Source organism: Micropterus dolomieu, linkage group LG18 (assembly GCF_021292245.1).
Source record: "Micropterus dolomieu isolate WLL.071019.BEF.003 ecotype Adirondacks linkage group LG18, ASM2129224v1, whole genome shotgun sequence".
Lineage (NCBI taxonomy): Eukaryota > Metazoa > Chordata > Actinopteri > Centrarchiformes > Centrarchidae > Micropterus > Micropterus dolomieu.
In genome coordinates, this window is record NC_060167.1 from 19963337 (window position 1) to 19978060 (window position 14724).

Consider the following 14724-nt stretch of genomic DNA (forward strand, 5'->3'; position numbering starts at 1 on the left):
AACTGACAACTAATGAAAATCCCAAATTCAGTATCTCCAAAAATTTGAATATTACTTAAGACCAATACAAAAAAAGGATTTTTAGAAATGTTGGCCAAGTGAAAAGGATGAACATGAAAAGTATGAGCATGTACAGCACTCAATACTTAGTTGGGGCTCCTTTTGCCTGAATTTGGGATTTTCATTAGTTGTCAGTTTTAATCATCACAATTAAATGAAATAAACATTTGAAATATATCAGTCTGTGTGTAACAAATGAATATAATATCCAAGTTTCACTTTTTGAATGGAATTACTGAAATAAATCAACTTTTTGATGATATTCTAATTATATGACCAGCACCTGTACAGTCTGAGGACAGAGCAGACTATACAGTGTTTTGAGTATTTCCATTTTGTGCTACTTTACAGCCTACATTTACTCACTCCACAATTTAATATACTTTTTACTCCATGACATTTAATTAAAAACGTTAGTTTTGCCTAAGATTCAGATTAATAATACAAAATAAAATCAACTAATAAATTATGATGTATTAAAATTGGTTAAGGTAAGACTTTATTTATCCCTGGAAGGGGATTCATGAGCTGTGTATAACGTTATTAAAAGTAGCCACCTTTACCAGCTGCAACATTAAAGTGATGTACAAACTAATGCATTGATGATTATAGTTCAATATATATATGACTGTGAAATGGGCCATTGTCCACAAAGAGTACTTTTACTTTTGGTGCTTTAAGTATATTTGGATGCTAAAACTTTTGTACTTACACTTAAATGCTTGAATGCAGAATCTTTACTTGTAACAGAGTATTTCTACACTGTAGTTGTACTTCATTAAAAGGTCCTAGTACTTCTCCCAGCACAGAGAGTGCAATAACCTGTCACTACACCATTTTGATCTGTAGAAAATCTTTATACTAAGTCTTCTTATTTTCTACTGTGCTACTGCTTTGTTCAGAGTAATTACCCTTTTTGCTGTCTGTTTTTTGTCTTTCTTCTTTCCAGAATAGTTTGAATAATTGTTTACATACATACTTAAAATTAATTTTCTATCAACATAATGAGCTAATTGAGGTGTTATTGTTCCTTCAACGCCCTTGTCATCAGTTTGCTATATAATAATATAATAATAAACTTTAAGTAAACTTTTCAAAACAAAGTTACAAAGTGTATCACTTAGTTTAACCAGGATTAAAACGTTTCATAAAATACCAATAATATAAGATAAGATATGGTGGTGATAAAACAATGTGCTAGCTTTTTAAAAAGATAAGATTTAAGAAGGGATTTAAAATATGTCATTGATTTTGCAGTCTCAAGTTCAAGAGCTGAGGCGTACTGGTCACCACCGAGACTTAGCAAGAGGGTTTTAAGGACCGAAACTAAGTACATAAATAATTATAGAATTTATCATCCATCAAAAGTCAGAGGGCAGGTTAAAGAGTATTACTTGGCCAACATATGTACCATTGTAGCAGGTAAGATTTAATTAAGATCTGCACAAGGTGCCACCATCTTGAATTAGGCAAAAGCAGTAGATAGTAGAAGTTCAACCACAAATCGCACTTTTGATGGATGAAGATGACAAATTTATTTATTTTGCTTCAGCAAGTTACACTCTGGATGAATGAAAGTACATAAATAAATAACTACACAAATAAATATGCATTTAATATCTAATTTTATTTTTGATTAATCTAAAGTGACAATCAGGCTTCACATTGCATAATTATTGTATGCATTTTATCCGGCTATTGAATCATTTAATTATATAATTATTTATGTATTTATATAGGTAGTTTTGTTACTTGGCCAGTAACACAGCCAGCAGAGCCCTACCTAAGGATCTGAGACTCTGGCTCATAGGCGAACACCAATTTAGGAGATAAAAATTGGTGTGCTTTAAAGCTAAGATCTCAAAATGAGGCTAAAACAGAGTGATATGATCTTGTCTTTTCATATGTTAAAAGCTGAGCAGCTGCAGAAGCCCCGGAGAACACCACATGCCACAGAGATGGCCAGAGAAAAGAAAGTATCAGCGACCACTATCAGAAAGTTCTGTTAAAGTGAGAAATAAGATATGTACCAGAGCTATGTCCCTGATGACATATAAAAAATACAATTGTACTTTGAGGTCAGACTCAGTTTTGATGCACACACTCCTCAGTCTCTTGTCATAATATTGAATGTATTTATTACAAAGAAAAGACACCTGGAACCAACCCCCCACAGTTACATGAGATTTGCTTAAAGTAACAATCTTTCTACTTCAATTCTACCCAAGAAACAAGGTCACAAGTTGAGCTGCATGTGTCTCTTCTAGGGCTGCAGCTAACAATGATTTTAGTATTCGAAGCTTCTATAGATTATTTCAACGATTCATCGATGTGTCGTTTAAAAGGTACTTTAGCTTGGCGGCAAGAAACTGAGACACAACATCTTATAACTTCTCTGATTAGACAGGATAGAACATCTTTACTTCCTGACAAAGTAAACGAAAGGACAGGGACTGTTAACCATGACACTGCACATACACACACACACACACACATTGCACCAAAAAGAAATATTTTCTAACACATGATGTTAACCTACTTTTCAAGGTTGGTTTGGTAAGACAGACATAACATCATAAACACCTAAAACGGAATGCATTGCAATGCAAAGTATAACTTTGTAAAAGCAGTTTCAAGTTTCAGTGTTTGTTGAGGATGCTAAAGAGAAATGTTGAATCAGCTCTATAGGCCATGTTCTGGACTAGATGGCTTGGACTGCAAAATATGTACAATATTGTGTCTCCATGGTAAAATGTACAATACATAATGTACCTTACAGTTTAATTTATTTGGTTTATGAGTGTCTGAATCTCTCTCTCTATCCTATCTGTTACAAGAGGGACATTGTTGCTTTTATTTTGACATAAAAATATGGTTGGCATCAACAGTAAAAACCTTTGCCCCCTGCAGTTGGGTTTGTAGCTGTTTTTTTTTTGTTGTCTTCAGAGTAAAATGTCATGACCAACAAGAACATGATCTGTCAAAGCATGTTAATACAATAAACTCAACTACAGAAAATAGATTTTCATCGTCCTCTACAGTATATTATATGTGAAATCTTACATATTGTGTTTTTGATCACATTTTCCAGGAAACAAATAATGTAACATGAGTTGACAGGGTTCATTTGTTCACCAAATTGCCTGTCAGTGAGGAATCAGGTCGTCGTCTTAAGTCCCAAGACAGGCAGCTTTTGTCTTTGTCAACACATGTCTGTTGGGGATCATAAGATACTATTAGCTGTACAGTATAATGCTGCAGGAAAAGAATATACATTTAATCATGTCCAAGTGGTCGGCAAAGGTGATAGGGGTCATCTTAGATGGCAGCATGCCACAGGACAGTTTCATTTGTCCAGCATTATCCAGTGTCTAGGAAATAACATAACTGATTATTTTAAAATTAGAATTGGGTAATACTTGTTTGCTGATGATGGTGCAATGTGGATAAGAGGCAAGAATATTAAGTATGCACATGGGAAAACAATAAGAGATTTAAGGACAGAGAGAACAGCTTCAACAATCTTGACAGAAAACGTCAAGTTTGTTGCAACAAAAGGAAAACAGTCATGATTTGTTCATGAAGAAGAATGAAGACCTTCAATAATGAAGATATGTATGATTATATTTTGATAAGAGATATAAATCAAGAGTTCATTGAAATCTTGTAGAAGGAAAATGTGAGAAAGTAATTAATGGGAGCTCCTAAGGTGAAGACAGACATACTGCAGGTTATGATTTATAGACCTATTATCAGTAGGATGTCTAGCAAAGCAGCCAAAACCACTCTAGTAAAACAGGATTTCCTAAAAGCCCAGAGGTAAAAGCATCAAGGGTATGATGTACGACTTTGTTGTTTTTGCAAAGAAGGGAAAAGAAAACGAGTATTGTAAAAGTCAAGAATCATAAATATAAAATAGAAATGTACAATTAAAATATGTAAAATGTATATGAAGAGCTGTGCAGTAATGAAGAGGATGTGCTAAACATGATTAAAGAATGTGCAAATGTCCACAGTATAAAGAAAAAAGAATATGTGCAATGTGAAAAAATAAAAACCCAGAGATTTACAAAAATCTTTATTAATGTAATGTGTTAAATTGAATGTGAGCTCCTGGACTGAAGAAAGACATACTGCAGGTTGTGATAGTGCTATAATCAGTAAGATGTCTAGCAAACAGCAAAACAGCCAGTAAAAGCATTAAGGGTGTGATGTACAAATTTGTTGTTACTGCAAAAAAAGTGGAGAAAACCTGACTAGTAATAAGAATCACAACCAGAAACAGGTTTATCGGATCTTCATTTAATTTGATAAAACTTTTTGGGACATCAGCCTCTCATTGAGTCCAGGCAGTCATTTAGGTTAGCCAGATTGTTGAGATCATGCTGCTTTGTCCTAAATGCTTGTATTGTGAAGCACTTTGTAACTTAAAAAACAGCAAATAAATTTACTTGCTTACTCATTTATTATTTGTCACACATTTTACCTTCAGGCCCTCCCACTTCCAGACATGCTTCGGTTGTGTAGGCCTACACTGATGCTTCATATACGCTAACACACTGCTGATTTGTAAACCTTTCTTACTAGAGCAGTTTTGTGAGCCAAACATCCTAAGCTTTTCTACTAAGCTCTATGAATCATATCCTGCATTATGTCTGCCTTCACCCAGGAGCTCACATTAATTACTTTCTCACACTTTCCTATGAACTGCTCTACATGAACTTTTGTTTTTGATCTCTCAAAGTCAACACATTCAAATATCTTGTTTTGTCTGAACAACAGTCCAAAACCCAGATATTTAATTTAATATCATAGAAGAGTAAGAAAAGCATTACATCTGCATTATATCTTGGTTCAGCTGGACCAATTAATGTTTTTTTTGGTCTCATTGTAAATCTATTGTTTAAAAACATTAAGGTGACGTGTGTGAAGTGAGCAGTGTAGTGAACTAGAGTGAACAAAGTGTCAGGATCTTAAAAATAAAAAAATCAATGACATCTATTCAAAGCTCAGATTTCCATTAAATCCTGGTTACATTCAGTGATTACAATGTTTACGTTGAAAACTATGGGGGCGGCAACACGCATGCGTCAAGCGCACAGGAAAGGTATAAGGGGAAGAAGAAGAAACTCTTCTTGTCTGATTCCTCACTTGCAAACGGGTAGCTTTGCTTCAGCACTTCAGTTTCCCCACTTGTCGGCAGCAAGGTAGCGACACCTGTTTGCACAGTCTTCGCCATTGTTAGCAGAGACATTTCATTTCTTTGTTTTTATTTGGGCGTAGCGTTTGTCTGTCAACATGCTCGCGTTCTCGTTTCACGTATAGCGTTGAACTGAATGCAGTTGGCTTGCTAGTTAGATAACTTGATGCTACAATCGGAAACGTTGCGTTTGGGCTCTGGATAAAAGTTTGACAAGTTGAACGTTTTGTATGTTTGTATACACGGACAAAACCTGTTTCTGGACAGAAATTGTTATATTTTGTTTGATTATATAATATGTGCAGTTAGCTTATTGGCCCCCACCCATGCAGCTACAACAGCTTCCACTCTTCTAGAAAAGAATATAAACCAAGATGTTGGAGTGTGTCTATGGGAACTTTTGCCCCTTCATCCAGAAGAGCATTTGTGAGGTCCGACACTGATGTCGGACGAGAGGCCTGGCTCGCGATCTCCGTTGTAGTTCATCCCAAAGGTGTAGCGTTGAGCAGTCAGGCAGGTGACGCTCTCCTGGTATTCACCAAATCCAGACTCGTCCCGCAGACTGCCAGATAAAGAAGCGTGATTAATCACACCACATAACACGTTTTCACTGCTCCACAGTCCAGTGACCGCGTGCTTTACACCACTCCACTCCGTGATGTAAGGCTTGCACGCAGGTGCTCGGCCATGGAAACCCATGCCACGAAGCTTCCGGCGCACAGTTTTTGTGCTGCTATTAACGCCAGAGGAGGTTAGGTATTCAATATTGTTGTTACACATTCATGGCAATAAAGCTAATTTGAATTGTTAGGAACGCTGCAGTTATTGAGTCAGCAGAGAATTAGTGACTTTTACGCACCATGCGCCTCTGTTCCGCGACATAACGTTAGCTCTGTAACTTTACGTGGTCTGACACTCTGTGGCTGAGTTGCTGTGGTTCCTATACAATTCCACTTTGCAATACTACTACTTATAGTTGATCATGGCGTATCTAGGAGGGAAGAAATGTCACAAACTGACTTGTTGCACCTGTGGCATCCTATTACCATACCATGCTCAAATTCATTGAGCTCTTTAGAACGACCCATTCTTTCACAAATGTTTGCAAAGGCAGACTAAATGGCTGGGTTTCATATACATGTGGCAATGGGCCTGAATGAAATGCCTACTAGTTTAATAATTAAGGTGTATCCCACACTTTTGTTCATATAGTATAGTTTGACATCAGATCTACTAAGGGACAATGTGTTGTAAGGCAAGCTCAGTATGAAAAGGTCTGGATCTTTGTTAATTTTCAGTGGGAAAATCTTACCCACTTCCTGTGCTATATTAGTCCAAAAGTCTGAGATCCAGGGACACTCGCAGAAATTGTGAATTTGTCTTAGATTTAATACATACAGGAGAGATCTGGTTATTAGTTTTATTAAGTATAAAGTGCATTATATGGAGTATTTTATATTGAGGCATTTATTTAATACTATAAATATTATTCTAATGAAATGTCAAATTTTTGTTAAAGTTGCTGGTAGAACCTATAGAACAGGCTAAAGTGCAAAACCTTGTTTTCAGATGGTCATCTGCTATATTGCATATTATCTGCTATGGGCATAAATATTTTAATTCTTGTCCTTACATGCACAAAACACCGGGAAAAAAAATTTGTCCATCAGAGCCAAAGTTACCATATTTGAATGTCTTTGTCTGACCAGCAGTCCAAAACCCACAGATATTTCATTTAAAATAATAGAAGAGCAAGAAGAAATGGTTACTTAGTTAAGTTGGTCCTTCGACCAATCAATCTAATTGTTTCATCTTTGCTATACAGCGAAACAATACGGTAGGCTACCGTAGACATGTCATCTTAAGTGAAAAGAAGTAGATGTGAAAACAAGGAGGTCTCAGTGTAACTGTAAAAATGAAGGTAAAGTGTATTCCTATAGAAATTCCAACGGTCCCCACTGAGTGACTGAACAGCTTTTGGTTGGATCAATTTATCTCTGACCTGTTGGATTTTATGGAGCGAATCAGATCTGCCGCTGAGTTAATATGAGGTGTCTGTATCTGGTGTTTAATAATTTTGAAAGCTGGAACAGCAGTTTCCTTAATGTTGTGTTGGTGAGTTAGCATGCTTGTTTATTTGGCAAGCAAAAGGGGAGGGATTATTGGGATTATTGTGTCACGTGTTAAATGCAGAGAGACTTTGCTGTGGCTGAGTTTCTGTTGCAATAAAGGTAACATCATAACTCTATGGTAAAACTTAAATTTCTCTACATTTTACTGCAGCAACATAGGTTTCCAGCTCCTAGCTTAACCTTGCTTTGACAGATGCAGCACTTTCTGCATCCTTACTGACATGTGATTAATCAGATGAGAAGGTCTAATCCAATTATGATGGTAGCATGCCTGTTAGCACGCCTAAGCTTGCAGCTAGGTCAGGATATTTTTGTGAGTAAGCCCCAAGGAGGAAAGAGACTAAAAGAGGTGCGCCAGTTGTAACAGAAAAATAGATTTTTTTTTTTTTATAGAGTTTGAGTTTTTATTTGCATTATTCTGCTGTCTTAAACTAAAGTTCCTACAGGCTGTAGCGCACATTTGTCCAGTGGATTGCCAGATAATAACAAGTTCATGTTCTGTCTCATCTCAAGGTTTTACACCATGTCCATTCTCAAGATCCATGCCCGAGAGATCTTTGATTCTCGTGGAAACCCCACTGTAGAGGTCGACCTTTACACTGACAACGGTAGGCAACAGTGTTTGACTTTGTAAATTTTGTAAACATGTTGCCAGTGTGCCTAATCTACAAAATAAATTTTATCGTCTCTAGTGGTTCTCATGTTTCTGCTCTTCATATACTTGTACATTTCACAGGTTTGTTTAGGGCAGCTGTACCAAGTGGTGCATCTACTGGAATCTATGAAGCCTTGGAGCTCAGAGACAATGACAAGTCTCGCTACCTTGGGAAAGGTTTGTACACCATTTCTGTTTCTTTTTAACATGAAACAATTAGTTAATTGTCAGGTGGTGTGGTTTTTGATATGTACCACAAAATATAAACAAGCTTTGTGGCCTTCGCAGTTTGAAGCAGAATTCAATTTCAATGCAAAATACTATATTTTATACTTTTGTTATTCTCACTCTTTCTGTCCTCTTTACTCTTTCTTTTTGCCAGATTTAAAAGGGTTAGTGAGTTTTTTATTGCCTGTGCCTCTTAATTAAAAACTAATTTTTGTTCATTTAACAGAAAATTCAATTACACAAACAAACTGATCATTCAGTGCGATCAACCTGATATTATGTGCATGGTTAATTGTCAGAAAAGCATGCTGTCACTCCAGTGTTGCGGTTTGGCATGTGGGTTGATCAACTGTGAAATAAAACTGTTGACATGTGGAATGAGTAGTAATGTTTCTTATCCTAAAAATCTAATAATAAATTATACCACTGCATGGGTCTCTATATGTATTTAAGAAATAAAAGTTGCATGTGTCTCTAAATCTGTCTTTATTGGCTTGACAAAATTTGCCCATAATGTATAAATAATATAGAATAATCACACTGATCTGTCCTTCACAGGAGTCTCACAGGCTGTACAACACATAAATTCAACTATTGCACCTGCACTTGTTGGCCAAGTAAGAAGATAACTCTCACTTTCTGTCAATGTGTTTTATTTACCAAAACTTCAGACTTTTTTCTTAATTTAGATGCTTTTGTCATTCCCAATTCGTTCCTCTTATCTCCTAAGGATGTATCTGTGGTTGAACAAGAGAGAATTGACCAGATGATGATTGACCTGGACGGCACAGACAACAAATGTAAGTGACAATAATCACACTGCTGTGACTTATGTCCATACAACATATGTAGGTTGCAGCACAGTCTTCGAAACATTTTTGGATTACCATTGTACGTGTCTTCAGTCTAGTCTTTTTGGATAGAGGTCAGATGACCAACTTGGCCAGCTGGAAATTTTAACAGTTTGGCTCTAGAAACCCTTTTCTTACTTGGACTCTGTTTTAAGGTCATTGTCCTGTTGCATTATGAAGCATCTCTAGTGAAAGTTTCTGTCCCCCTACTACAATCAGCAGTGATATGTGAATCTCTATTTTATTATGATTATTTTTGGGATAGATATATATAATTTTTCCAAACAGCCAAATTTGGAGCAAATGCTATCCTGGGCGTGTCCCTGGCTGTTTGCAAAGCTGGTGCAGCAGAGAAAGGGGTCCCCCTGTATCGTCATATTGCTGACCTTGCAGGAAACCCTGAGGTCATCTTGCCTGTGCCGGTAAGGATCGGTGTCAAATGACATACAATGTACGTTTCCCTGGTGTTTCATCCTCCAGTTCACTGTGAAGTGAACAGCACTCATTTCTCTTCCCTCCACCACCACCAGGCCTTCAATGTGATCAACGGTGGCTCTCATGCAGGCAACAAGCTTGCCATGCAGGAGTTCATGATCCTACCCGTTGGTGCAAGCACCTTCAAAGAGGCTATGCGCATCGGAGCCGAGGTCTACCACAATCTCAAAAACGTCATTAAGAAAAAATACGGTCAGGATGCTACCAACGTGGGCGATGAAGGTGGCTTTGCCCCAAACATCCTGGAGAACATGGAAGGTATGTAAGAGGAGTGACTTAGTTTGTGCTGATATATAAAACTCCCTGTGCGACTAGCACAGATTTCAGGTTCCTTTTGCCTAGTGTGAAGTCAAACTGCTTTCATGACTGTGCTAAGATTTGGGAAGGTTGGCATTTTGGATCATGCACTAAGTGACCATAAAAATAGAAATGTCTGCAAAATGTAATGCAGCTCACAAGCCCAGTAATAAACAGCCATACTGAAAATGTTGGTTTTAAATTTTTTAGTAGACTTTTTTTGACTCATTTCTATGGAGCATTTTGAAATTGCAGTTGGTAGCGGTGTTGTGCTGGACTGGACTATCTTGAATGGTATTTGTAATATTTGACCAATCTCATTTACGTACATGGTGATGCAAATGTTAAAAAAAAAACAACTTTGTGACAGTCAGCTGTTAAAAATGTGTGTGTGAATATGGGCGATATTAGTTACAGGACTATTGGATTGCATTATAGAATTTAGGCTTCTATTGTGTCCCTCAGTTTGTAAATCATCATTCACGTACTCTTGGTAATCTGTTTTCTCTGGTGCTCCATGCAAGTTTTAAAGTGTAAATCATGAGAAGTGACATACTACACTCTTGTTTTTTTTTTTCTTTGTTGATCATTTGACTCTGCAGCTCTGGAGTTAATAAAGGAGGCCATTGCCAAAGCAGGATACACAGATGAGGTTGTGATTGGCATGGATGTGGCAGCGTCTGAATTCTACCGGGAGGGAAAATATGACCTGGACTTCAAGTCTCCTGACGACCCGAGCCGTTACATCACTTCTGACGAGCTGGCTGATCTCTACAAGAGCTTTGTGAAGGATTATCCAGGTAACCTCCTGACACTCTCGCTTCATACACAGTGTTTGGCAGGCGGAAAGCAGGACACACAATGTAGCAGTAATGTCAGCACCAGCGTAGTGTCATGAAGGGACGGGATCTGGCTGTTCTGTAACTATACAGGGTTCCTTTCCTGTCTTAAATCTATTCATCCAGACAAACGGATTGTGCGTTATTGTCAACACTGATTTGCAACCTCAAACACCTGTTTCATCCTTTGTTCATTCATAGTACTTTGTATTTATTTATTTTTTTATCTAAAAAAGCAGCTGGCATCCTGATCTGCAGCTCAAGTTTTAAACCAGTATGAAACGGAACAGATAAGAGAGACTGGAAGTCATCTACTTTTTGAATCAAGTAAAACCTAATCAAAGCACTTGCTGAAATGTAGCCTAGCTCACACAAAACTTTCCTTTGACTCAGTGACAATGAAGCACAGGCAAGAACAATTGTGATTTCTAACAGGAGCTTAAAGTCAAATTACTATTTATCACAACAGTCGTCTTTGCAAAGATAGAGATGTTCCTGTTAAGAAAATTTCAACAATGTTGGCTTACTTTCTTAATGTAGGTGTTTTTTGTTATTTATATTATATCTTAAACAGCAAATTGGCCAAATTATGGAAGCTGCATTTAAATATAGTATTCACAAGCTATAATACCACAGTGACTATCTGTACCTGCCAATGATTTACAGATACACATTAAATAATTTTGTTAAAACACTATTGTTCTGATCATTACTGGATCCTCACGACATAGTGATCTTTTATACTGGGCGACTGTTGATATTTATTTCCAGTGCTGAATTTTGTTTGTAATCCCTCCTTTTCAAAGTACAATCAAATGTAAGGAAACCTAGTCTGTGATGTGGAGTGTGATGGCAAAGAAACATGAGCAGTCAGACTATTTTAAATGAAATCATTAACCAAACAATCTGTAAACATCTATTATAGTGTGTAGTTTTAATTCCTGGTTCATCTTTGACATGCGGTACTTGTTGTACATGCACAATACCTGTGCAATGAGGGATTTGTCAGACATTTTGGTTGCGCTCACTTTGTTTTACCTCAAAATAAAATGGTTTAGATAATCTGGCTAAACATCTGGCTTCTTTATGACCCTGTATAATCGTCTCATTGTTTGTGTTTCTTGCACCTGTTGGACTTCACTGTAGTAATGTTGTTGTGTCCCACATATCAATTACTGTGGTGAGTAATTGGTGATGGTATTGTAACTGATGGTCAAAACTTAAAAAAAATGACAACCCAAGATGTAATAAACCAGAAATAAAATCTGATGGGTATTAGAAGGTGTGATTGGTTCATTTGGCTGCCTGTGTGGCTATTTTTTATTTTTATTTTTGGCACTTTTGATGAACAGCTGAACAGGATCACAAATATTTCAGTTTAAGCAAACCAGATCATCTGTTTCGCTATCCACTGAGGAATATGTGCATATTTTCACTCAGTGGTTTCCATCGAGGATCCCTTTGACCAAGACGACTGGGCGGCCTGGACAGACTTCACCGGAAGCACAGACATCCAGGTTGTTGGAGACGATCTCACGGTGACCAACCCTAATCGCATCAGCAAGGCTGTGGAGGAGAAGGCCTGCAACTGTCTGCTGCTTAAAGTCAATCAGATCGGCACAGTTACGGAGTCCATGCGAGCGTAAGACAACGCTTAAAATAAGCCTGGGATGTTAATGCACATCAGTTAAATATATGATTACATACCATACAATGACCTGTAATGTGAAGAGGATGATCGTCTCACTCTTCCTCCTCACAGGTGTAAGATGGCGCAGGAGAGTGGCTGGGGTGTGATGGTTAGCCATCGCTCTGGTGAAACTGAGGACACCTTTATAGCAGATTTGGTGGTTGGCTTATGCACTGGACAGGTAAATTCAGACAAAATGTTTATTGTATGATTGTGTCAACTGAGAACATAATATATTGGGAAAGTGTGGGCCACAAATTATAGATTTTTCTCCTGTTTTCACATTGGGGGAAAATAATTTCCACTTTATAAACTACTTTGATATACTTTTTTAATAAGACACCTAAAACAGTCAAAATCCAATATCATATCTGTGAAACAGGAATCATAATGATGTGACTTGGACAAATATTAACAGACATTGAATTCTTCTGTTTGAAATCATTGTACACATTTTGTCAAACGCTTCCAGATCAAGACTGGGGCACCCTGTCGCTCTGAGCGTTTGGCCAAATACAACCAGATACTAAGGTAAGTACACTGAGGAATTTTATCACAATCATGTCATTTTTTTTTTTATTAAATATGAAGAGTAACCTCACATGTGGTGTTCATTAATTTGTGAAATAAAACCCCTTTCTGCTAAACTACAACTTGCTTACTTGTGTTATACTGAATAAAGATGATTTTAGTGGTTTGTATCGTTTCCCTTCATTTTAATAGCGTTGTCAGTACTTAATTCCTATCTTTAGTCTTTATTAATGCCAAGTTAGGGTTTTAAGTTAAACCAGTAATACAATTAAATGCAGGTGAAAATACATATTTGTTGTGAAGACATGTGCAGTAAAGAGAGGACTTTTTTTTTTTTTAACTGTAGAATTGAAGAGGAGCTGGGAGACGGGGCTCGTTTTGCTGGAAGAAACTTCAGAAATCCACTGGTTGAGTAAATGGTTGAAGCATTTACTTGACATGCAAATGGCTTCACTCACACAAATCCATGATAGCACATCGGGTAATAGTGGCAAATGCATTATAAGCAACAACGGTTAATCTAGAACTGCTCATATACTAACTGTGGTAATAAATTAATGAATTGAGAGAACTACTGTAGTTACTGGATTTGTGACTCTTGACTATCCAAGTCTTTCGCTGCATTCTGTTTTATGTGGAGTAAAATAATATATAACTCAAGTAATATTAATTTTTGATTAACTGTAATCACGAGCTGCACTTGGAGACGCACTTAATAAAAAATAAATAAAAGTTTTGTTAGTGACAATGTGTTTATTTCTTTCATTTTATTTTGCTGTTGTGGGGGTGGGTGGTTGAATGAGATTGACTTCCCACATCTCTGATTTCTGTGATTTAAATGGATGTATAATGAAGTGAAACAAATGACGATTATCAAGCTAGAGAGGGACCTGTGGGGAAATATGGAAATATGCACAAGTATCTGCAAATGTGTAAATGTTAGAGATTTCTCAACAGATATAGGAACACTCCAAAAAAAAGTAAAAACTTAAACTTTAACAAAGTTCCTTTCTACTTGGAACTTTTCACCTCAGATTTAATTTTTTTTTTTTTTTTTTTTGATGCGTTTCAGATCACACTTCTCATTTTCATGTGAGGCAAAGTCAAATTCAGTGCAGTCTTATTCTGAACTTGTTTGTTCCTGTATCAACAGCATACTCATAATTCTTGAGTTTTATGTACTATTTCAATCATAAACCTGTTTAATCTTGTTACAGAATTTAAAATTTTTAAAAACTAGCACTTGCATGTTTAAAAGTCTGCACCTTTGCAGGGAGATTCTGAATATTAAAGAGGAGTACTTTTTGTGTCCTTTTTTTTTTTTTTGTGCATAATTAAAAAAAGTTTGCGTGTAAATCAGTTTGTGGTGTCAGTCTTAATGAGCTGTGAGTTCAGGTATGCACAGTGTTAACTAACATCTTGTGTTTAAAACTTGTGGCGACAGAGGGAGTAAAACACAATGTGCTCTGCAGGTTAATGCAAAATGAATGCTTTCACTTTTGATGGAAATTGTGCATAATATCACAGTACAACCTGTTCAGTCTAATTTTCAGTGGTTGACCGTATTTTGCATTTGAAAATCTAATCTGTCATCTTCTGGTTTGTAGATTGTCTTATTTGCCTTTCAGTGAACATAAATGTAGTTTCTGCGAAGGCCTTACCAAAAAGTTTTCATTCCTTTTGTGATTTTATAACCTAAGTCAGATATCACTTAATCTATTCTAACATGATTTTTTTTTTAACTAT

General features: G+C 36.7%; 1 protein-coding gene across 1 annotated transcript; it reads left to right on the forward strand.

Moving 5' to 3' along the window:
* Window positions 1-5140: 5140 nt before the first annotated feature.
* On the forward strand, window positions 5141-13723 carry eno1b (enolase 1b, (alpha)). Its single transcript, XM_046029045.1, has 12 exons — window positions 5141-5267; window positions 7906-8000; window positions 8129-8224; window positions 8834-8892; window positions 9006-9075; window positions 9415-9548; window positions 9657-9879; window positions 10521-10718; window positions 12198-12399; window positions 12520-12628; window positions 12920-12978; window positions 13325-13723. Exons 1-12 carry the CDS (start codon window positions 5146-5148, stop codon window positions 13392-13394), a joined length of 1437 nt encoding a protein of 478 aa, XP_045885001.1. The 5' UTR covers window positions 5141-5145; the 3' UTR covers window positions 13395-13723.
* The last annotated feature ends 1001 nt before the right edge of the window (window positions 13724-14724 follow it).

Bases quoted from the DNA above. Each gene is read 5' to 3' on its own strand.
- eno1b (XM_046029045.1), top strand. From the start codon at position 5,146: ATGCGTCAAGCGCACAGGAAAGGTATAAGGGGAAGAAGAAGAAACTCT. The intron at 9,880-10,520 runs GTATGTAAGAGG...TTGACTCTGCAG, and splicing joins CATCCTGGAGAACATGGAAG to CTCTGGAGTTAATAAAGGAG. The intron at 12,400-12,519 runs GTAAGACAACGC...TCCTCCTCACAG, and splicing joins GTTACGGAGTCCATGCGAGC to GTGTAAGATGGCGCAGGAGA.